General features: G+C 45.8%; 1 protein-coding gene across 2 annotated transcripts; it reads left to right on the top strand.

The window, feature by feature from the left end:
- Positions 1-267: 267 nt before the first annotated feature.
- Positions 268-25123, top strand: SRA1 (steroid receptor RNA activator 1). 2 transcript variants are annotated; one of them, XM_069199382.1, is made up of 5 exons: positions 268-416; positions 11989-12114; positions 17921-18138; positions 23078-23186; positions 24557-25123. In XM_069199382.1, exons 1-5 carry the CDS (start codon positions 392-394, stop codon positions 24751-24753), a joined length of 675 nt encoding a protein of 224 aa, XP_069055483.1. In that variant the 5' UTR covers positions 268-391; the 3' UTR covers positions 24754-25123. The 2 variants fall into 2 exon arrangements, with proteins under 2 accessions (XP_069055483.1, XP_069055484.1); XM_069199383.1 differs by having other exon boundaries at positions 319-430.
- Positions 25124-25387: the final 264 nt, after the last annotated feature.

Here is a 25387-nt window from a genome sequence, read left to right as displayed (position 1 = left end):
AGGTTCTTCTGGTTCTGTTTTTTAGTTTTTAATGTGTGATTTCTTCGCTGCCGATGCAGCATATGTACTCCCATCATGGCACCCATCATTGACAGCTATTGTCCTCTAACATAGCACTCTAGTGTTCTCTGGCTGCTATGTGTCGGGATTTCTTGCTTTAGTAGGCTGTGAAATTCCGTTATCGGTTGTCCGTACATTTTGCAGGCACTTGCAGTGTGCGTGTGTGTGTTTATTTTGTTTTGTTTTGTTTTTAAAAAAGAAGTCCGGATGAAGTTGGCAGGGCCTGCTAGAGACTTGCGCAGGATATTGCTTCCGGGTGACCGCGAAGGTCCGCTGTCAGAAGAGAGATGTGTTGTCAGAGCTGAGGCTGGGCCAGAAGAGAGGGCGGGTGATGGCGGAACTCTATGTAAAACCAGGTGAATGCGGAGAGGTAGAGCAAAAGAAAGAAAAAGAAAGGGTGGGGGATTTGAGGGTGAAACTATGAGGAGGAGCGAGTGCTTGCGTTCTTGAGTGAGAAGGACAGCGCTATAAAGACAGATTATGGCAAAAAGATAAGTTGTGTGTTGTTCTGAGTGCGAAGTAATATTGTGGTTGATCTGTACGTGAACCGGTGGAGTAAAACGATAGCAGATGACCGGTAAATTTTGGTGAGCTGCGTGAGACCAGGTAAATAGGGCGGCAGCAATGTGTTTGTATTTGGACTAGATCGGAAAATGTACGAGGTCTGATTTAGTTTATTGGAAACAATGGTGGCCAAAAAAGGAGTAGCCAGAAAGTTAAAATACTCCACCTGATCCACTCCTCTAATCATGTAACCAGCACGCAAGCAAAACAAAACCGAGCAAATCTGGCTGTCCTTAGAAGAGTTCTCTTTACCCCTTCATCCTCTTTCGATCTGACTTTACATGAATTCCTTAGCCCTATTATCTATTCAACTGTAAACCTCTTCACCATTCCTTCTATTCCTTCTACCTTTCATATTTGAACAAAAGGCCAAGGCACACCAAGGACAGTTCTGTGTGGTTGATCCAAGTGGTCATTAAATTAGAGTCGAAGTCCAAAGCACAAATGAAACCAGACATTTATTGGCCAATGAAACAATAAAGTCAATGTTCAGGTCAAAGACCACAAGTGTAACAATACATCCAAGAAGCAAACAGCAGCCGACACGTGTTTCGTCTCCTAGACTTTGTCAAGGATTGAAGTATACAACTATAGACAAGAGTAGGTATTAGACAACGAGTTCCAAAAGCAGCGTGTCTGGTATACAGCCATAACGATATACCGTGTCTGGTATACAGCCACAACGATATCCAATGTAATCCAAAAGTTTGGGTGTGAGAATTGGCCCTGATAAGCCAATTACTGAGCAATAATGCCGTGCTTCCAGCATCAGTGAAAAGTCAGTTAATAACTGTTGTTGATGTGCGAGCGTTGCGGCATTTCCACCCCTTTCTGCATGTACCTTTCATATTTATAGCACACCTTTCACGCATCCACCGGTTGGTATAGCCATGTATTCATTTTTTTTCCCAACCATCCTTTTGCTCTTCACCATCTGTCTTTTCTTGATTTTTGTTTTTTCAATTCATTTGCCATTTAGCCTATCCTTTCACCTTCCATCCTTTATTTCACCATTCCATCTAGCCATTCGTTCACCCTTCAGTCCATTCATTTTTTTTCACCCGACCTCCCTTCCATTCTACCTTTCACCTTTTATTCTTAATTTGCTTTCACTTTATTTCGTTGCACCCTTCCTTTCTCCTCTAATTCTTTCTTTCCCTTTTCTGTGTACCCATTTTTGGGTCTGTCATCATTTTTCTTTCGTTCCTCATGCTCAGTATTTCTGTTTTTGCACATCTCTGTCTTCCCCTTTTGTCATCCTTTATTTTCCGCTGCATGTCAGTCCACCAGCCACACCACTCTCTCGTGGTGTTACCTAACAGCATTATTTATTAGCTACACTGTGCAGACAAAAGAGGGCCATAAACAATTAATTACTATTTTAGTGGAACCCAGTTCAACAGTCTTTGGAGCCCAGTGGCAGCCCCTGTATAAGCTGCTGAGGTGGAGCGTTATGTATGCTTTTGGTGGTGATTGATCCTAAACTAAACGGGTGAGCACTAATCGTAAAACTGGCTTTTTAGTTTGAGCGTAGTGGATTTCTGACGTGTTAGCATGTATCTGGGCTTTGAACCACACCCACCGCATGCCCATCACTATCACTCGTTCATGGGTTGCCCTTCAAAAATCCTTTATTTTTGTTGGTAAATGCTTTATGTTTGTCCCTCCTTGGGGCGGTTTAGTTACTGCCTTGGACATCACCCCTGTTATATGGCTAATTGCACTTTTGCCGATACGTTTGACTGCAAGCAAACTTCTTTTTCCTTTTGTGTGCTGTTTCACACTGATGCCGTGGCGCTTTGAATCTGCTCGCTTATGTGAAACTGTTTTACTTTTCATTTTCAATTTATGTGGCAAGGAAAGTCTGGTTAGGAGTTTACAATGCTAATAGCTCTAACTCGATCAAATGTGAGACCCATTGCATTGCAAATGCTTGTTCTCTTAAGACGTGAGAAAATAATTGCTGTATTGCCTTCTGAATATAGATTGAGTGTGATCCAAGCCACAGTGGTGTCACAGCTCGCAAACTATAACTCTTTGTATGTAGCCGTTTATGTTTTTCATAACATTTCTTTGAGATATTTTCATTCATACAAAGACTACTACACTGTATATAAACCTTGAAATGAACCTCAGGAATAGATAATACAATTGGGCAAATAACTTATCAGCTATAAGTCAAAACAGTACAGTATGCTCATCATCCAAGAGTTCTTACCATGTTATAGGAAGCAGCTATGTGAACAGTCGTCAAACTGTGCTGGCCCACAGAACAAAGAACAGTGTACTGAAATTGTGCCCAAGAAAAAATGGAGGAGATACTAAAAAGAGCAAGGGGGATAAAAGAGAGACCTACAAGAGAAAAGGGAAGGAGAAGAACCCTCCCCTCCCGGGGCACAGGGCTACCCTTAGAACAGGGACAGGAGGTCGCCCTTGAGACAAAAGAGGACCACATACTTTCAAAGAGGGGGGAGCTTATCTAGGAGGTAGTGTGGGGGGGGGCAAATGTTCATGTGAGGTGGCTACTGTTATATCTATCAGTCAGTATGGGAAGGAGGTGTCACCTGTTTCCACCGGCAGAGGACAGCTATGGCAGCTACCGCAAGCACTGTCTATCCATCTCTTCAGACGATTGTCCAGGTCTGCCAGTGTATCGTGGAGAAAGATGAGTTCCCGGGAAAGTCATAGATCCAGATCATTAAAAGCATTAATTGTACGCTAGGCTTGTTTCCAATATGTGTATAAAGTGGGACAGGAGTATATGATATGCCAACTGCCAATGTCTAGATGATTACAATGGCAACATGCAGAAGTGGGCATCAGGTTAGCTGCTCTTAGCCAGTGTGGGGACCAACGCCAATCATGTAGCAGCTTGAAAAAGCCGAACTTAAGACTCTCCTCACATAGGCCCCAGTCATGAATATCCAATAGCTCAGCCCATTGTCCATCAGAGTATTCTTTGCCAAGATGAGCATGCCATTTATCTCGTAGTAGGCATCTAAGCGGGGCAAAATGGACCTTGTTTAGTATGACATTATACAGACCAGAGATAACTCCTGTGAAAAACCTCCATATTCATAGGTAATCATGAATGGCTGACTCAGGAAGTAGGCCCACCAAAGGTATTTTGGCCCGTGCTAGGCAGTGCTTAAGTTGAAGATGTTTCCACCCATGCCGTGTTCCCAAGTGGAATTCTTCTTGTAAGACTGTGTAGAAAGGGCGTCCGTATTCCCTGGTCGGACCAGTCTTTCCACTTTATCGTGATTTGTCATGGAGGTAGGCATTAATCTTAAGGAGCTGGTGAGTGGATTTCCATACACAAATTGTCTCGGCTAGACCATGGCTCGCTTTGCCCTCGTCAGACTTATCATTGTAGGGAGCAATGTGGGTACTTATCCCTTCTGAAGAAGGCGTACTCAATAGGGATCAAGTTAGGACATCCCACGTCTTTAGAATAGAAATAAGCCTGGTGTACCAATGGTGCACTCTGTAGTATAGTGACATATCTGGAAGGTGAAGGCCCCCTGCCCTTGTTTTGGCCTGAAGCTTACTGATTTTGAGCTTCCGGCCATCCTATACATACATTTGATGAGAGTGTCAAGTTTACGAATCCTGTATGGTGGGATAGTCGTTGGAGCCAGTTCGGAACAGATCTTTAAAGCGAGTTGCATTCCCTATTTCACAGTTTGGATGTGTTATAAAGTAGACCAATTTTTAAAGTTGATAGCTGTTATTATCTAGTAGGATTCCCAGATATCTGATGATGGTGGTGGACCATTTGCAAGGAAGCCCAAGCAGAACTGTTCCAGGAGCCGTGCAATTGAAAAGCAAAACCTAATTTTTGTCCCAGTTTATCCAATAGCTGGAAAAGCACCCGAAAACATTGAAAATGTAAGGACAGAGGGAATGGTGGTTTCCGGGTTATCGAACAGAAGTAAGACGTCATCCACATAAAGGAAGATTTTCACCTCCACCGCTACCGCTACTGTATGGATACCTGGGACTTCAGGAGGTGCCTAATGTTCAGGGCCCACAGGCTTGAGTGCCAGTAAGAAAAGGAGTGGTGAGGGGGGGCAGCCCAGATGGGTACCTCATGCAATCGAGAATGATTCGGACTGCAATCCATTGCAGGCTATGGTCGCTGTCAGAGAGCGATAAAAAAGATTCCCCTTTTCAATAAAGCGCTCTTCGAATCTTGCTCTCCCCAGGACCCAGAACTCTGTTGAATGCATTTTTGGTGTCTAGGGAAATTGATATTTTGACACCTTGTGTTTTATGAGCTTCACAGATGACGTGAGACAGAAGTCTCATGTGGTTGGATGGCAAGCGTCTCATCACAGAGCTCACCTGGGATCTGTAGATCAAATAAGGGATAAACTTCTTTAAGAGGGTGGTCAACAACTTCACACACATAAATAAATTCACTCTTAATATGAGAGATAGGGTGGTATCTGCCAAATTGAAGAGGGTACTTGTTTGGCTTTGGAAGTATGATATTTGCTATATTAAACTCTTGGCGCATGGAATTCGAATCACACGTTTCCTTGTACATCTTGGTCAACAACCGCATCTGAAGTCTGATCATTAATCTTGTAATATTTAATGGGAAGTCCATCTTTACACAGTGTTTTTCCAGTAAACATATCATTGATGGTGTTCGGTACCTCATCTTCAGTGATATCAGACTCCAATTCAGCAACAGATTTAGTCGTGATATGGGGAATGGCGAGGCAGTCAAAGAATACTGATTCCATTTCCAATAGGGACTTGAAGATATGGAGATGGTGCTACAGCTTTCATTTAGCTTTCGGATCCTGGAATTTCCAGGTCCGTAGTCGCCACCTCCCCAGGAGGGTTGGGGGTGGACTCCCAGATCCATTTGGATAAGAGAGTGATACTTGAGACTGTTACCAACAATTTCACTCGAATCGAGATTGCTAGTAAATTACCCCACCAGGAGGAAGAAATCTGTTCCAGATTCAGTTGGGGGGCTAGTCCTGTCAATGATATTGTCTAGTGTAAAGTTAACAATGGAACAAGGGTTTTTTTTTTATAGGGTTGGCGCTCACGGACAATCCACCATATATCAGTCGCAAAAATAATGTTTTCAATGTCACGGTGCTCTCGGAAGGAGGATCCTCTCAAACCTCCAAATTTCTCAAGGAGAGAAAGAAACAACAATTACAGCATCCAAGGCACACATGTAAGTAAAGAATTAGTGTCCATGTATCCAATCGTCTTTTTATTTCAGGGTTGTTCCAGACGTCAATAGTCAACAGTCAACACTGTTTCGTCGTGCGGCAATTATTCGCCATTACTTCATCAGGGCTCTGAATATGTCTCCGTAAATGTAAAGCTCCAAATTATATTGTACAGTAAAAATCCACCATAGGCACGAGATCCCAATTCGAGCGTCGTGCACTAGAAGTAAAGCAACGTAGAAGGAACGGGGAGTTGGCCTTTTTTACTCCCACCTCGGCATATACGCAAGCGCTGAATACATATAAACACGTGTTGGCTGTTGACTATTGACGTTTGAAACAACCCTGAAGTAAAAAGAAGATTGGATACAATGCTAAACATGGACCCTAATTCTTTACTTACACGTGTGCCTCGGATGTTGTAACTAGTGTAAAGTTAATTTCGCCTCCCATAAGAAGGGGGGGTGTCCGAAGTCAACCAGTAGTCCATGTAATCTAGAGAAGAAAAATAGTTTGGTGCCCATGGAGGCATATACACTACCAATTATAAGTGAGGTGGCTTGAATTTTGAATCTTTCAAATACAAAACCTCTTTCTTTATCCCCCCCAAATATTGAGAACACGGGACATCACTCTTTTGTGCATTAATATGGCAGTGCCTCCTTTTTCTGGGCACGGGCCAACCACAAAGATCACTTTTTCCAACCAGTCACATAGGAGTTCCGAGGGTACCATAGCTGAGGTTACCATAGTTGATAGGTGTATTTCCTGCAGGAGAATCACAGTAGGCATCTAAGCCAAGTATGATAGTATTTTTTGATGGTGCCATTAAGTCTGTTCATGTTCAAAGAGACTGTTCTCAGACTTGCGAGAGGCATACTTGATGGTCAAATTAGCACAAGGCTGACTTGCACCTACGTCCGAAAGAACTGATTGTGAAAAAAATAATAATAATTGTAGTTGTCTGATAGCATCAGCAGCATAGTGGTGTAGAGTCAGAGCAACTCTCTAGGTCCCAAACTTTACTGGCGGTTGTGTAGCCGTGTCCGGCCCTTTAAGTTCCCAATGTTCTAATTGGGAACAAATTAAATGTTTCAGAATTGGTTATCCTTGTGCAAGAGTTTCAGGTGTGGCTGTTATTTCTTATTCCCGAGCTGAGTGTTGTGGGAAGTCACAAAATTGGTTGTGATGGTGCACAAGGCGGGAGGACGTTGAAGGTTTGTTTCTTGTCCTCTTAGGAGTATGCCTGATAAGGTCTGTTCCACTGTAGCTGTCTAGTCTGACTTTTTTGTCGATATTCTGCGATATTGTTGTGTCCGTAGCCTGCTCCGAGTGTTTGAAAGATTGCAGAGCATCAGGGTCAGTGACTTCTCATGTTTTGCAATCCACTGTAATAATCATTGTAGCAGGCTCTAGTAACCCATAGCGTGTTTCTTTTTTTTTTTCTTTCCAAGAGTGGGTGAAAGGCTAAGAATATTTTCTGGAGGAGGTTGCTCACATGAAAGAAGTCAGCCACAGCCACGATGCGGATCCAGTGACCCTTGTATTGATAGTGGCCATGTTGTCGGTCGAGTTGGAGAATAGTTAGCACCCGGTCATGACACTGAAGCCATGCATTGATGGGACTAGAGTTGTCCAGAGTGGGGTCCCGGCGTATTCGTAATCTGTGTGTCCTCGGAAATTCAAATGGGTAGTCAACTGTTATTTGAAGATTAGGTTGTAATTTAGCCAGGAAGATCTTCATGTCCAGTCCCTCTTCCTTCTCTGGGACACCACATAATTTTTCTGAGTAGGTGGCAGCACTGACAGATGTGGGGTCCATATGAGGCAATGACATGAGCCGGTGAGCAGGGAATGATATTATTTATGGTAACAGCGCAGGGTGTCGTTGGCCAGTGTGAGCAGCCAGCACAGCAGAAGGATTTCAGTTCTCATCCAACATTCTCTGTTCACAATTGGGACATTACAGTAGAGGAGACCTCCTCATTAATAGGCAGGTAACTGGGTATACGTCTGCAGGGTCAAGACTTTCAGGGTACAGTCGCCGAACAAGGGAGGCTCTGGATGCGTAGTGCACAGTCTACGGTTTACCGTGATGAACAGGCTAGTCCCTTACAACACCAGCACATGACTATGCGGTGAATATGAACAAGTTCAGGGCCTCCGGGAAGGAGAGAGTCCAGGCCCCAGCGCCGCGCAGTCATGTAGCATGTCCCGCACAAATATATCGGGCTGCTGGTTCATAGCTCCGGTAGGAGGGCAGGGAAGTCACGCAGGGATGTCGCTTGCACAGAGTGATGATACAGCCTCCAGCAGCATGAGATGTCGCTTGCACTCTGTAGGAAGTTGGCCTGATGTGTGGTGGCTACCTAAGGTATTTACACCTTATTCCAGGTCCAGGTATCCCTTATTACTTAGAGTAGGCAGTGTCGAGAAGCCAGACTCTCTAGAGGTAGCTGTGGATGAGCACCCAAGGCTTATCTAGGAGACATGCAAAGCTCATGCAATACCGCTGTAGTCACACAGCACTTACACACATAAAAGAAAAAATACTCAGCATTACAAAAATAAAGGTACTTTATTCTAGTGACACAATTACCAAAAAGTACTAGAGAGGCAACCCTCCAACAGGAGGTAAGTAACACATTAGATATGTACACTAGTAATCAGAAATAGGCATAAATTGTGATAGAAAACATTGCAAATCACCATAGACAATAGTGACTCTAGGGGAAGTCCAAAACATACACTAAAAAAATTGAATGCAAATGCAGGACCTCTACCTAGGTAATTGTAATGTGTAAAGGGGTGCTGGGGGAATTAGGAAACCACAAAGGTAAGTACCACAGTGCCCTCCAGCGACCAGGAAGAAAGGAGTAAGTTACCGGATTTTCCCCAAACCTCCCAAAAGAACTAAAAAGAAGATAATGTAACACCCAGACAAGACTGCAAGAAACAAGCAGTGGATTCATGAAGAGGAAGACCTGTAGAAGAAGGGGACCAAGTCAAGAAGTCACAGGAGTGTCCGGTGGTGGCAGGAGCCACTACCCACCCGTCTGTGGTTGCAGGAGTTGGTCAACGGTAGGACGAAGACGGTCAGCAATGCAGCCCTGGAGCTGGAGAAGAGTTCCAGGATGATGCTGTCGACGTCCCACGCCGGATGGAAGAACGCAGATGGTTAGTGGCGGGGAGGAGCAACCAACAGGCCTTGGCAAAGGCAGAAGTTGCGGGGTGAGTCTTGGGGGACCCTCAGCAATGCAGAGAGTCCACAGAAGAAAAGGCAGCCCCCACAGGAGACTCACTGGACGAGGAACCAGGAGTCTCAGAGGAGTCCACGCAGCACAACTGGAGAAGGGTCCTACGCCGCAGGAGAAACACGCAGAGAGCTGTGCATTGCAGGAAGGAGATCTGGGGCTACATGGAGCCTGAAGATCCCTTGGAGGAGATGCCAACAAGCCTTGGTAACTGCAAGAGATGTAGTGCAAGAGGGTACTGTCCTGCTTGGCAAGGCAAGGGCTTGCCTTCACCAAAGTTGTCAGCTGGCAGAGAGATCCAAGCAGACTACTCCAGACCACCACCCATGATGCAGGATCCAGGCAACTCAGGATGAGAGGAGATCCACGCAGCTGGTCGTCGTTGTAGTTGGTGCCTGCAAATGCAGGGGAGTGACTCCTTCATTCCAAGGGAGATTACTTCTTCCTTCTCATGCAGGCTGAAGTCTTGCTGCCCTTGGAGGATGCACAGCCGGGGAAATGTTGCAGAAGCTAGAAGGAGCCGTGGAATCAATGTTGCAAGCAGAGTCTTCGTCGTGGATGCAGATTGTCAGTTCCTGGAGGGTTCAGTCACAGTTCCAGTGGCCAGAAGTCGAAGTAAAGGTTACAGAGGAGTCCTGCTGCACTCTTGCAAACCGAATCTGAGGAACAACACCCAAGAAGAAGACCCTAAATAGCCTTGAAAGGGGGATTGGTCACCTAGCCAGGTGACCACCTATCAGGAGGGGGCTCTGACATCACCTGCCTGACCTGGCCATACAGATGCTCCCAGAGGCCTCTTCCCACCCTGGATTTGAGATGGCAGAATCAAGGGACCCGCTGGAGGAGCTCTGGGCACCACCCCTGGGGTGGTGATGAACAGGGTAGCTGTCAATCCCCTTTCCATTGTCCAGTTTCGTGCCAGAGCAGGGACCGGAGGTCCCTGAACCGGTGTAGACTGGTTTATGCTTGGAGGTCACCAAATGTGCCCTTCAAAGCATACCAGTAGCTTGGGGAGGCCTCCCCTCCCAAGTCATGTAACACCTATTTCCAAAGGGAGAGGGTATTACCCCCCTCTCCTAAAGGAAATCCTTTGTTCTTCCTTCCTGGGCTTGAGCTGATCAAGCAGCAGGAGGGCAGAAACCTGTCTGAAGGGTGGCAGCAGCTTGGGCTGCCCGGAAAACCCCAGTAGGCTGGTAAGAGCAATGCTGGCAGTCCTCTAAGGAGCCCCCAGAGAGCATGGAATCATACTTCCAATACTGGCATCAGTATTGGGGTATGATTCCAAAGTGTTTGATACCACACATGCCTAGTTTCGAAGTTACCATTATGTAGCTGAACATAGTTAGTGATCTATGTCCCGTACACGCATAAAATGGCATCCTGCACTCTCAAAGTCCATGAAATGGAGCTTTAGTTTGTTGGGACACATTTGCTCATGCAGGGGTGCCCCCACACACACACAGGTACTTGTGCCCTGCCATCTGGGCTTGGAGGGCCTACCATGGGGGTGACTTGCAGTGAACTGCTGCAGTGACCCTTAGTGAAAAGGGTGCATGCGCCCTTTCACACAGACTGCAACCCTGGTACCTCAATGCCCTGGGTACCATATACTAGGGACTTAAAAAGGGGCACCATTATGCCCAATGTGGGCTGTGTGGTCCAAGCAACCAAACCTAAAGGGAGCGAGCATAATCACTGGGGTCCTGATTAGCAGGATTCCAGTGAACACTGTCAAACACACTGACAACAGGCAGAGAATGGAGGTAACCATGCCAAGAAATAGGGTACTTTCCTGCACACTTCATCTCTCACTGCAGTATCGTCTTCAGGATGTGTTCTTTCCATTCATCTGGGGACAGGATCTCACAGCTTTCTCCCGTCACCTCACCTCCCTCAGATGGATCCAGTTGCAGGGGTAGGTGAGAACGCCCATGGCCCTGCACCTGTTGAATCTGATGCAGAATGGCTTATTTACTGGTAGCATAGGGCAAGAGTAGGCAGAGCTGAGGTACCAAGCATCCACCATGCCCATCTAAATATACTATATACAAACTTCAGATTTCCAAAACATGGCTGTGCCATTTTAAGCCTGTTTCTGATAACATCAGTCTCCAAACATCTTGATCATCTGCCTTTGTTGCCATTTGAGGGGAGAATTAAGCCAAAAGCCCTCAGCTTCTGTCATTAGGCCATTTATGGCGCTAGTTCTGAACCTGTCAAGGATTTGTTCCAGATCACTTCAGGTCTACGATCTTCATCTGCATATCTTCTTGCCCTTCCGGAAATGAGAATCGTTAGACAAGGATGAAGTTACTTTTCTTATACAGCTTCTAAGCTTTGGAATGCACTTCCCATACACCTACGTTTAATGGGTAATCATTTGGTTTCAGTAAGTTATTCAAAATTCTTCTGTACAAATAACCTGTTAAGCAGAATTAGCGCTAGGACACCTTTTTGGTAATTCAGCACTGATGAATGTTTTAACATGACCTGACACAGATGAGCTGTCCTTTCTTTTGTCTGCACCAGGTCCCTGTTGGTGCCCTCCACACAAGCATATTTCGTCATAAATGTTGATATGTAGCAGAGTGAAAATGGTAACAGTGTCAAGAGACATGATAATTCAAAGTCGTTGCTGAGAATGTTTTGTTGTTTTCCACTTAGAAAGCAGTAATTTTATTTTAGAAACCTATCTTTAGTGATGGAACAATAATTATTGCCCATATTCCTGGAATAAAAACAGATTGTAGACGTGTTAGATTGCTCCTTGACAATACAATACAAAGATTTTACTCTTTATAAGTGCAATTTATCATCATCACATGACTTTATTACTGTGCTTTTTACTTGGTAAACTTTGTTTCTTTCAGACTGGTTAAACTTAGACAGTGTCATTTTCTTCAATGTAGGTAATCAGGAGAAGGGCTGGAATGACCCACCTCAGTTTTCGTACGGGCTGCAGAGCCAAGGAAGTGGTAACAAGCGTGCTCCTCTGACCAAGAGGGTCCCCGCTCCTCTGGAAGGATCTCCACAAGGTTGGGAAGTAAACTTTTGCTACTGTTATAAATGTATATTTATTCATCTCCCTAGTTCACCTATTTTAACCTTCCAATGTTTTCAGTTCTTCTTCTGTGCTTGTGTAATGTCTTTCCCAGTATGGGCTAACAATACTGTGCAACAAAGTCTAGTCAGCATATCATTTAGAGCAGTATCTACGCATTCCTTTTAAACTAACTTGAGGTTCTGAACTAATGATGATTTCACCACAGTTCTCTATAATTATAGCTGTGTATTAACTACTGGGCAAGTCACTTAGCCCATGTAAACCAAGTACCTTGCTGTAGAAGGTATCTTGGCACTGTAGCACTTATGAGTTGATAGAAGATAGTCAAGAGTTCAGGCTTAGTTAAGCTTTACACAGCCTTAGACGTGTAGTTGTAGCCAGTATGTTTTTTTGCTCTGGCAAATTGGCCAATCAGAAAGTCTCACGGCTGTAACTAAAATAAGATAACATTCTTTTAGGAATCCAGTTAAAGAAAATACACAAGTTCTGTGCTTTCCATAGAAAGAAGCATTAGCCTTTCCTCATCTACCGACTTTACTGTTTAAGGCTATAAAGCCTTCTACTGTTATATCTTGTCTCAACCGAGAGAAGACCACATGATAGGGCTTTATTCTTTGTCATAGGTCGCCAGCCCTTCTAAAACGCTCACACCTGTGTATGTTCTAGTTCAGGATTCTCAGATTGGGAGAGGATTCCTCCCTTAATGGACCACTAGGCCAGCCATCCCACTCCCATGTATCGGGGACATAACTAGTACCCTTCGCTGACTCTGGGGTCCCCTCTGTTCTAACACTGTCGTTCATCAGTACCACCCTTAAATTCTTAGGGAAACCGTCCAACTTTCCCCAGCCATCTTGGTGATAAGATGCAATTTGAACCTATTGATTGGGGATCAACCACCATGCATACTTAGACAGGAGGAGGGGTATGAGTTGGTCGCCCTAGTCTTCTCTGTGATGGGAATCTTAACTTCTAAGGCATCCTTAACTAGGTATTTTTCTTCCTTTGCTACCAAGAGCGCAGTGCAGCGGGAAGTAAGTAAGTTCCACTTTAGATAATTCCCTCCCTTGAGCCCTGATCTGGAACCCCTCATATGCTAGATCACCCAAGGATATTCCAGAGAGCGAGGTTATCTGCTGGAATATGCTCAGAATTTTGAGCGGTTCAGGCGGCACAATTTTTTGTCCCCCCATTGTCGTTCACCCTCCCCCTAACAGCCCCCTCTTCCCCCCGTGGATTATATCCAGCATCAAAACACAGGAACTTGGCTCAAGCGTTAGTGCCTTCTCAACAGCAATATTGTTTTCTTACTTTGCCCTTTGGCTCCTGGGCAGTTGGGACCCTTCCCTTTAATAGGTGCTAAGGCATCTTTGTGCGCAGTGGCACAGTCTTTTATAGGCTTGGGATTCCTAGTTGACTGGCTTCTAACGTGTTGTTTCTTGCTGAGTGGAAGTATCTAATGCTAGGAAACTGCCACTGGAGAGAGGTGTGGTCTGCAGTCCCCATTTAACCTGGGATCCTTTTGTTGTGGGTGTGCTGTTCTTACCTTCCGTCTGCACTATTACCCATGCTCATCCTCCTCATTAATGTCATTGCTCCCCTTTTCGTTCCTCTGTACTCCTGAGAGAGATAATAGCTTGAGGAGAACTTGGGGGGGTCCAAAGATGCATTGCCTTTTCCTGAGTAGCATTGGGTGTTTTGAGATATAAGCTACTCTTCGGGCTCGTCTGCTCCCATTGATGTGCCAGGCCTTGCCTCAACTCGAAACTTCCCCAGGATGAGTTACCTTGGTCTCCATGCCCTACCTAGTTACTAGCATGCCCTTGTTATATTTATTTAACTCAGCAAGGATCTCTTTCAAATGCCTTTACTGAGCAACTTGATTTGCACTAACAACCACAAGTGTCTCTAAGAATGCCCTGAAGAGATGACGAACCACATGGCTGAATATCAGTGGACGCGCCCATTGATTCTTGCATTACATTAGTCATACACATTAACAACCACGACCACAAGCCCACGCGCCATCAACCACCTCAAGTGCATCCTAATCAACGCTCGCTCCGTCCACAAACACGCCGTTGAACTCTGGGACCTCCTGGACTCCATAGCACCGGACGTCGCCTTCATCACGGAGACCTGGATGAACGCCTCCTCAGCCCCTGACATCGCCACTGCCATCCCTGAAGGCTACAAGATCTCCAGAAAAGACCGCACCAACCAGGTAGGAGGAGGTATCGCCATCGTCTTCAAAGACTCCATCAGCGTCACCACCTCCACCGAAGACACCCCTCTCGCCGCTGAACACCTGCATTTTCAGATTCGCACCGATCCGAGGACCACCCTCAGAGGATCCCTCATCTACCGTCCTCCCGGGCCAAGCGCCCCTTTCAGCGACGCCATCGCCGACTTCATCTCCGCGCACGACCTCGCCTCGCCGGACTACATCCTCCTAGGTGACCTCAACTTCCATCTGGAACAAAACAACGACCCCAACACCACCACCCTGCTCGACAACCTCGCCAACCTCGGCCTCAAACAACTGGTGAACACCGCCACCCACATCGCCGGACACACGATTGACCCCATCTTCTCCGCCAGCAAACACGTCTTCTTCAGCCACGCCTCCGCCCTACACTGGACCGACCACAGCTGCGTCCACTTCACATTCCGACGCGAGACCCGCCACCTCCGCACCCAACCCATCACTCGTCAACAGTGGAGCAAGATCCCCGAAGAGCAACTCTTCTCCGCACTCGCCGCCAACCAACCCACGCTCACCACCGACCCCAACGATGCAGCCCTCAACCTCACAAACTGGATCTCCAACTGCGCAGACATCCTTGCTCCCCTCAAACGCACGCATCGACAGACCAACACCAAAAAACCTCTCTGGTTCTCTGACACACTCAAAGAATCAAAGAAAACTTGTCGCGCCCTTGAGAAAGCCTGGTGTAAGGACCGCCCTGCTGACAACATGACCGCCCTCAAGAACGCTACCCGCGAACACCACCACCTGATCCGCGCTGCCAAAAGGAACTTTTTCACCGACAGACTGGACAAAAAACAGACACAACAGCAGAGAACTCTTCAGCATCGTCAAGGAGTTCTCCAACCCCAGCGCCAACGCCAACGCCGTCACGCCCTCACAGGATCTGTGCGAATCCCTCGCCACTTTCTTCCATCGCAAGATTAGCGACCTCCACGACAGCTTCGGACACCAGACCCAACCAAACACCACCGAACCGGCATCCACTGCCATCACCCTCAACAACTGGTCCCACATCAACACGGAAGAAACCAAATCCATCATGAACTCTATCCACTCCGGCGCCCCTTCGGACCCCTGCCCGCACTTCATCTTTAACAAAGCCGACGACATCATCGCCCCGCACCTCCAGACCGTCATCAACTCTTCTTTTTCTTCTGCTACCTTCCCCGAATGCTGGAAACACGCCGAAGTCAACGCCCTACTAAAGAAACCTACGGCTGACCCGAGCGACCTGAAAAACTTCCGCCCCATCTCTCTTCTGCCTTTCCCAGCCAAAGTAATAGAGAAGACCGTCAACAAACAGCTGACCACCTTCCTGGAAGACAACAACCTGCTCGACCCCTCACAAACCGGATTCCGAACCAACCACAGCACTGAAACCGCCCTCATCTCAGTCACTGACGACATCAGAACCCTGATGGACAATGGTGAAACAGTCGCCCTCATTCTGCTCGACCTCTCGGCTGCCTTTGACACCGTCTGTCACCGCACCCTAATCACCCGCCTCCGCTCCGACGGAATCCAAGGCCAGGCCCTGGGCTGGATCGCCTCCTTCCTCTCAAACCGTTCCCAAAGAGTTTACCTCCCTCTGTTTCGCTCAGAACCCACCGAGATCATCTGCGGCGTACCCCAAGGCTCATCACTCAGCCCGACACTCTTCAATGTCTACATGAGCCCCCTCGCCAACATCGTACGCAAGCACGACATCATCATCACCTCCTACGCCGACGACACCCAACTTATACTCTCCCTCACCAAGGACTCCGCCAGCGCCAAGACCAACCTACAAGAGGGTATGAAGGACGTCGCAGATTGGATGAGGCTCAGCCGCCTAAAGCTGAACTCTGACAAAACGGAAGTCCTCATCCTCGGCAACACCCCGTCCGCCTGGGACGACTCCTGGTGGCCCACGGCCCTCGGCACCGCACCGACCCCCACAGACCACGCCCGCAACCTCGGCTTCATCTTGGACCCTCTTCTCACCATGACCAAGCAAGTCAACGCTGTGTCCTCCGCCTGCTTCCTCACCCTCCGCATGCTCCGCAAGATCTTCCGCTGGATCCCCGCCGACACCAGAAAAACGGTGACCCACGCCCTCGTCACGAGCCGCCTGGACTACGGCAACACCCTCTACGCCGGGACCACAGCCAAACTCCAAAATCGCCTGCAACGCATTCAAAACGCCTCGGCCCGCCTCATCCTTCACATACCCCGCAGCAGCCACATCTCCGCACACCTGAGACACCTGCATTGGCTCCCAGTCAGCAAAAGGATCACCTTCTGACTTCTCACCCACGCACACAAAGCCCTCCACGACAAGGGACCGGAATACCTCAACAGACGCCTCAGCTTCTACATCCCCACCCGCCTCCTCCGCTCCTCTGGCCTCGCACTCGCTGCCGTCCCTCGCATCCGCCGCTCCACGGCGGGTGGGAGATCTTTCTCCTTCCTGGCGGCCAAGACCTGGAACTCCCTCCCCACCAGCCTCAGGACCACCCAGGACCACTCCGCTTTCTGGAGACTCCTAAAGACCTGGCTGTTCGAGCAGCGATAACCCCCCTTTTTCCCCTAGCGCCTGGAGACCCGCACGGGTGAGTAGCGCGCTTTATAAATGTTAATGATTTGATTTGATTTGATTTGATACAAGGTAATTAATCCTTCCGAAGCATGTTCCTGCTCTGTTCTAGGGAGCCCGTGCTCTGTTGGCCCTGATAGTTCCCGACCCTTTGATCACTAATAAAGTTGCCAATGCATCAAGGCAGCGAGGAGATTAGTCTAGGGCCCCTGCCCAGCGTGGCTGACAAAGGGTTTGCCAGGATGATATCTTGCTGGTCATTTTCGTCTTCGGGAACCACCCTAACTTTGACTACACCTTAGGCTCCGGGGGCCACGTTGATCAGGTTGGAAGGTGAGAGTACTGACATTAAAGTGTTTAATTATTACATTCTTTATTGAGGTAGCTACTGGTGGGAGGGAGACATTTTCATTCGATACTTTAGGGCATTCGGAAAAGTAGAACTTAAAGCCACGTGAATCCTTTGGTTTTTATTAACCCCCTTCCTTTCTCCTTTTACAGGGACTATCACCCCCTTTGCCTTTCGGTCGTTTCTTAAAATTATTTACTGGTCTCATAAACACCTGTAGCAAATTGCGATCAGTATTTTGCGACTAGTATATAGTATACATAACCCAAGAATCTCTTTAAATAGCCTTTTCCGAGTTTTATTTGTAAAACAAATTGCCTTTTTTAACTCCCTGTTCATGTGTGGAGGTGTATGTGAGAATAAACCTCCCCACCCCCGACGCGGATCATAGTATTCGCCATAAATAAAGGGATCCTAGTACTTTTGAAGTGCCTTAGATTTTATTTGGCACAGCTTGTATTGTAAACTAATGGGAAAACAGTTTTTGATGAATATGTGTAAGATGTCACTATTAATGTGCATATTATTCATCCAACCTGTATGTCTTTTGGATAACAGCTGATTCATTTGTATTGTTTTAGTCCAACCACCTCAGTCTTTTGTCTCTCCAACTCCTCCAAAGATGCCCCCTGCCTCATCAACAGCCCCCTTGGGCCCCCCTCCAGCTGGACAGACACATTCTCGAACAGAGGCTCTGAAGCAGTCTCCCATTGTGGCAGATGGCGAGTGCAACATTTCACTGCAAGATGTTTTGGTTCCTTTAAACCAGCTTCTTGATGGCTGCAGGGAGGTTGTTCGGGTAGGTGGTTTATTTTCATCAAAAATATGTATATCAGGCTGTAGATGCAAGCTTATGTTTTATTATTTTGCCTCCAAACATGTATTTGGAAATTAGGGCCATATGTAGGAACACATTTTCCCATAGACACAGAATGGGCAAAACTGCTTGCTACATCTGGCCCTTAGTTCTGTGGCCTAATGTTAAGTTCCTGTGATTGAATTCGTTTCTTATTTTACCATTTCGACAGTTATGATGGGGATGTTGGCAATAAATAAATAAATTATTTAAGTGCTTTGCATACTTGTTGAGTCTAAAGTAAGCAAATGCCAAACTATGTCTGAAACAAATACTAATCAGTTATCATTGACAAATGCACGCAAAAACAAAGACGTCCAACTTGAGAACGTTTAGCAAAGGAAATGTCCTCATTCATAAGAATCCACATCGAAATGAAATAGGAAAGACATTTACGTTCTGAAATGCATCCTAATTTACATGTGCCCTCTGGTTTTTCAATACAAAAGGACATACAGGATCCGCTCCATATTTGGTTGAATATTGTGCCAAAACGAAATAGCAGCCGAAAATGGTGAGCAGGCACAAAGTCTTCTATTTCAGATACCTCAAAACATAGATCGAAATAACAGTTTGGCTTCCAGAATGGACTGTAATGGTATCTGCAAATTCATGGCAAGAAAAGGAGTTGATCTAAGTGGGTGTCTAACATCCAAGGTCCACAAACAGTGGTCATATGATAAGAGGTTTGTGCAATGACAAACACACGAGCCGCTTCAATGGGTTTTTATCCAAAATGAATCCCAAAGATTTGACGTGGAAGTCGTCTGGGAGAGAAGCCAACTAGTGTAGAACCTCACAGTGGCAGACAGGCTGGGAAATGGGACAGATGTGCTGTTTTTAATGGTTTAAATTTCAAAACCGTTAGCCATGCTCTTGTTCACTGCTCGGAGGCTGACATCCAAACAGTTTATATCCTCCTTAGAGAACTGTTGGTGAAATAACTGGGTGTAACCTTCATTGCTTTGGAGACTGATATTTATGTTTCCAGTACCTCCATACCTCTACTTTGCAGTGAACGTGACTTTTATATCACAAGCTGAAGCACTATTTAAGTAGCTAGTTAAATAATTCCTTTTTTAATTTCAGAGACTATCTGGGTTGCCATAATAATATAGGATACACCATTAGCTGTGATATTTAACCGTTACCGTCTTCCTAAATCTGGAAGGATGGCATCTGTTAGTGGCTCAGAGCATGTGTTGGGTTTCTATGCACCAGAACATTAAAGCTGGGAATCTGTACGTGAAACATTTTTGCATTAAAGTCTTTTGCAAACTTGATACAAATCCGAACCCAAGTGTTTTTCTCTGGTGACTTCATGTTGTTGCAGTGTCAGTGTGTTATTTGGCATCAGCTGATGCAAGGCCCCAAAACCTCATCCCTTGCTTGACCTTCTTCATGGTCTGGCATGCTCTAGGTTGAAAGTGAGTGTGGTTTGTAAAGACAGCCCTGCCAAGCACCACGCATTTTAGTGCTGGTGTCCTTATCACAGCACTAAAATGCATTAGTCATGCATATTATAGCGCACGGAAACCACCCCACAAGACGCGCTCTACGAGGAGCTGCAGGAAACTGCACTGATGGTGAGCCGTGCTCTGTCAGAATATAGTGGTATAACTCGGCCTTGTTTACTGTTAATCAGTCTTCATGTCACACATCACACATCATAAATCATGCACTCTGTTAGACTGGTACCGTATAAGGAGCCATAATCACTCACAATCAAGCTCTGAGCATACTATGCGGACATAGGCAATGCTCTCATGTGGATCCAGGGGGCGCCTTATCTGTTGTGGTATTTTGACAAAGCACCGGCGCTCATTGTCCCAAGATCCAGAGCATTTCAGGTAGCAGCTTTGTTTTCATCCACTGCACTCCGCTCTGGGTGGACTGAAATATAGCAGTAATGCACTGAATCCCAAGAGAGCCTCTGCCTGCCTATGTGAGCCCAACCAACACCGCCAGCAGTGAGCACCACAGGAAGTTCTTTAGACCTGAATGGAGGTAATACAAATAAAATTCTTCAAAGTGTATACACCAAAACATATGAAGGGACTGATAACTTAAAAAAGAAGCACGCTGGTACCAGAAATAAAAAGACTAAAAGAATAATTTCTAATCGATCTTCATGAGCATCTCTCGAGAGTATGTGATTTTTCTACAACTTACATATATTGACAAACTCATAGGGCATCAGCGCTCCAGTCAAAGCAGCAAACATACCAGTGTCCATATTAAGTCCCTTTGTTTCTTAGGCTCCACGAGCTTGCGCACTACACTTATTCTCTTAAAGGTGAATGTTATTAATTTAGATATTAGGTGTGATTGTCTAACACCATACCCCTAGTTCATAAATGTCACAGTGCTGTCAAAACATTACAGACGGGAAATGACAGTCATTCTGTTCACTACAGCTTTTAATTAAGCACTGATTCCAGGTTTAGTAGGCTTTCAAGTCTGGTGTGTTTGCACATCTGTATTTATCCTGCATCAAAGTTATGAATTATCAAACACATTTCATAACAGTGTGTGTGTGTATATGTGTGTGTATATATATATGTATATATATGTATGTGTAATATATATATATATATATATGTATATATATATATATTACACACACATACCTTGAGAATGGAGTGCCTTGATTATGCTAGAGTGATTGTGATCTGTTGTCTTGAATGAAATGTATGAGTGATGTTAAGCTGCGCCAAGAAGCTCTTTAGCACCATACGTAATGTACCATCCATGCCAAGTGCCACATAGCTGTCATTGTGTGCATTGTTTTACAAGGCTGATAGTGGGTGGTCTCTATGTACAGGAACAGGTAACTTTAAATGTAATGGCAGTATGTTATCAGTGATGAGAGTACCTCAGTGCAAGCATTTGAACAAAAAGGATGTAATACGTATAGGGCTTTATGTTGTATCAGAGGGTCAGTATCTGATAGTTACCTTACTCCAGGCATTTTCTGTTTGGTTTTAGTTGCAGTTAGATTTCACTCACTGTCACACATAAGCACCCCCAAACCATGGTAATGTCACACATAACAAAACTTAGCAGCTATGTAAAGTAATCTGAATTGTGAAAGTAGTGTTACAAAAGTACATCACGGATTCCATAATGATCTAACTGGAAGTGCATGTTTCTTTTTTGCGTGGGAGACCCCTCTAAAAGAATGATGTTTTGCTGCACCCTATAATGTGTTCATAAAAGGCAATGGCCCTCATCACGACCCTGGAGGTAAGAAGACCTCCAGGGCGGCTGTGGCGGTGTCACCGCTGACAGGACGGCAGATAATACTGCCGAATTAGGAGTTTGGCCAAAGGCAAACCACGAGCCTCCACCTGTCCCGCCACATTACCACGTTCCGCCAGGCTGGAGGTGAGCATGTCCAGCACTGCAGAGGGCGTGATACCGCTAGTGGTATCATGTGGTGAGAGACCGCCAGCATTTTTCTGCTGGTCGCACCGCCACAAAAGTCTGGCGGTCTTGCACCCTGGCAACAGAAATAAGCATTCCTGTCAGCAGTATACACTCGCACACACGTCCACATACCCGCACACATGCACTCACATACTTCCTCACACAAACACACCCCCACTCACCCTCGCTCTTGCGTCGTACACCCCCATTCACACTTACATACATACACAAACACCGCACCCATGCATGCATTCACTCCCCCTCCCCCAGTGCATAAATACATTCACACCCCTGACCCCAGCGCATACATGCATTCACACCCTCTCCCCCTGCACTGCATACACGCACTCACCCGCTCTCCCCGTTCACCCACTCACACTCACCCCCATCCCAGTCCACTTACATATACATGCACATGCATACACGCACTCATCCCTTCCATCCGCTCAATTGCACTCAGTCTCTCACACACGCACTCACCCCATCCACACTCACTCACCCCTTTCCCCATCCACAATCACTCACATGCAGACAAGCACCCACAAACACCCCCTCGCCCCCGCATTGGCGACATTCACACACGCAGACACATGCGCTCACATACACACACCCTCCCCTGTCGGTGATCCACTTACCTCATCCGTCGAGGAGGTTGTCTGGGAGGGGACAGGTCCTGGCGCTTCCACCGCCGGCAGCGCCTCGCCATCAGGACACAGCCATCCCGTATTACGGGTTGTAATACTGTGTGCAGTCTCTTTTTTTGGCGTGGTGGTACCAGCACTGCACTGCCGCCCGTCAGCACAACTGGTCTCGGAGTTCCACCAGATTTCAGGCAAAAGTCAGAGATCAGTCGTATTAGGGCGGTCTAAAGACTGCCAGCACTGGCGGTACTTTGGCTTCGGCGGTCTTTTAAGTCAAAGTCGTGATGAGGGCCAATGTCTGTTGTGAGCCTCAGATATTGCACTTTTTTGTTGGCACATTAATTTCTATATTTGCCCCCAGCAAATATCTGATGTGTATATGTAACCGACTATTTACACTATTGTTTTGACACATGCGATTCATTGAAAACTTTTAATTTATCAATTGTAAAATTATGAAGACTATTTAAATATTTTATACCACACATGAGCCATGGCATAGTTTTAAACCTGTTTTTCCTTCTTGCTTGTTTTTTTTTCTGTTCATGTGATAAGAAAACAGATATTCGGAATCAAAGGCAAGCATGGCAAATTCTTTATTCTACTCCTTGGTTGCATCAAAACGTTGGGTGAGGAGGAAATTAGGCAACTTTGTATGAGTTTTGGGCCTTCCATCTCCTCTGCCTGTCTTATTTAGTAGTCAAAACATAGATCATTAGCACATATGTTCTAGAAGATTCCTGGGAAGGCTTTTAAAATATGATGTCTCCAGAACTGTTAATCAAGGTGCATCATGTCTTGTATCCTTTCAGAAACAGGTTTGCGATGATATTAGCCGACGCCTTACTGTACTCGAGCAGATGTGGAATAGTGGGAGGCTATCACCTTCTGTAAGGAGAAGAATGAACATCCTAGTTCGAGGTGAGTCTATGAAAGATGAACACTGTGCAGCCAGTAATGCTGAAGTAGAATCCTAATCTAATGTCGTGCTCTAAATTTCCATGCTTCCAGTGACAGAGAGGCACTCATCATGGGATTATCCTCAGAGAGGATACAGATTTATATAATTCATGAATATCTGACATTGTAGGAAGTTGGCTATCTATGCAGTGTACCAATCTAAGGGTACTCTATGCAGATAGTACAGGCGACACTTATTAGCTGACAGAGGTTAAAGCAATAACTCTAAATGCTCTCTTTTGTGGTAGTGGGGGCAAGCAGTGTAGGCTTTTCAGAGGGTAGTGCTGAACATTAGCTGAACACAGTCAATAACTGATACACATACTAACTGATACACATACTAACTGATACACACACTCAAGAAACTTGAGACCAAATTTAGAAAAATACAACACTTTTTATATTATGTTTCAACTCCCAAAATTAACAGAATAAGGTAAGTACTGTTCAGAAGGCTACTTTGCACAGTGAGGTAAAACACACAAGTGTATCTTTATGTTATAGTGCTTTCCAATTGATAAATAACATGTACTGCATACGGTTATTTGCAGAGGTATCTCAGGGGTTCCCTATAGGTTGTAGGGTGCTATGGGGACAGGGTCACAAGAAACACCAGTAGTTTTGGTTTACTGCCCTGGGGTGTGCAGGTGTTCTGGTCGGGTGCCTTGCGCACTTAATGTTTGGCTGCAGAGGGGGACTCAGTTTGTGAGTGTCCTGGAAGCAAGGGGGCACTATTGATGGGGGTGGACCTGGGCCAGGGAGCTCGGGTGCAGAGGGTTTTGGTCGTCTGATCCTGTGTGTCAGAAACTCCCACAGTGCTTAGTTAGACCTGCAGAGGGGGAATAAAACAGACAGTTGGGCCACTCTTGTGGGCAGGCTCATCTGTTCCGTTGTCCCTCAGGTGCAGGTCATCTTTTTGCGGTGGTGGTGTCTGGTCAGACACAAACAAGCCTTGGTTGTGCCGAATGCTCCGGTGCCACAGGTATTGTTTCTGTGAGATTCCTTAAGGTGGCAGCATCTCGAGGCTTGGTAGAAATCTCCTGGTGAATTGCTCCCTCGGTGGACCCAGTGGCCAGCAAAACGTAGGATTGGGCAAGTGCGGTCGGTGCCTGCAAATGCAGGGAAGTGGCTCCTACACTCCACGCGAGATGCTGGCTATTTGCCGAAGTGAAACGATATCAGTATTATGAGCGTAGTGTAAGCATTTGGAGTTACAAAGCTTTAAAGCATCAAATGCCTGCAAACTATCATTTGCTTCTCTATTTGTAGTACTATAGTATAGTTATTGTATAAAAGATTAACTTTTTTTGTAAATGTTATTTTGATTCTAGAGATACAGGCTCACAACTGGGATGCCGCAGATGAGGTTCATCGCTCCCTTATGGTAGACCATGTTAACGAAGTCAGTCAGTGGATGGTGGGCATCAAACGGTTGATTGCAGAAGCCAAAAGCTTGCCTTCAGGAACATCATCTCTACTTAATGAGAAGGGAACTGACGTAGGAAGAAATCCTGGAGACACACAGTAATGCACAGTGTTTGTATACAAACTTAGATTGGAACCTTCATGAAACTCATGGACTTTTTAGAACACAAGATCTAGCTTTTGATTTGGACTTTCTTGCAGCAGAAAAAAATCCATTTTTTTCCAATGGAAAACCTAGACTCTAATAAAGAACTTTTCTAAAGACTCAAGTATTTGTGCCGCCTCTGGGCATAAATTGACATGTTTGAGTTTCCTCCGACAGGACCATAACAGGTTGTATGATAATGTGTGAAACGTACCAGGGATCATTTGGAATCTGATGAGGCTGACATGGAGGGCACTAGCTGAGATTATGAGTAGCAGTATTGTCTTCCTTAGTTGTGAAAGCTGAGATTAAAATATTTTCCGACGGATTGAAGATGCAATTTTCTTTTCCCGAAGTGAGTATATATCGGAAAGTTGGGTGCTTTGGATTTACTCCATACTTTATTTGTAGCTACTCAAGACTTTTGTTAAGTTTTCAGTGGGTTTCATTCGCAATGCCTAATTTACCAAAAGTCAGACTTAGCTAAGTCTTCTCAAATTAGAGCACATTCAGTGACCTTGGTTACTTGATAATAGGTAGAGATACTCTAATCAGATGACAGAATTGTCTGCAGGTACAGACCCTTTATTAG

Source organism: Pleurodeles waltl, chromosome 7, assembly GCF_031143425.1.
Source record: "Pleurodeles waltl isolate 20211129_DDA chromosome 7, aPleWal1.hap1.20221129, whole genome shotgun sequence".
NCBI classification, from domain to species: Eukaryota; Metazoa; Chordata; class Amphibia; order Caudata; family Salamandridae; genus Pleurodeles; species Pleurodeles waltl.
This window is presented reverse-complemented; position numbering and strand designations above follow the sequence as displayed.

Bases quoted from the DNA above. Each gene is read 5' to 3' on its own strand.
- SRA1 (XM_069199382.1), top strand. From the start codon at position 392: ATGGCGGAACTCTATGTAAAACCAG. The intron at 12,115-17,920 runs GTTGGGAAGTAA...GTATTGTTTTAG, and splicing joins TCTGGAAGGATCTCCACAAG to TCCAACCACCTCAGTCTTTT. The intron at 18,139-23,077 runs GTAGGTGGTTTA...GTATCCTTTCAG, and splicing joins GCTGCAGGGAGGTTGTTCGG to AAACAGGTTTGCGATGATAT.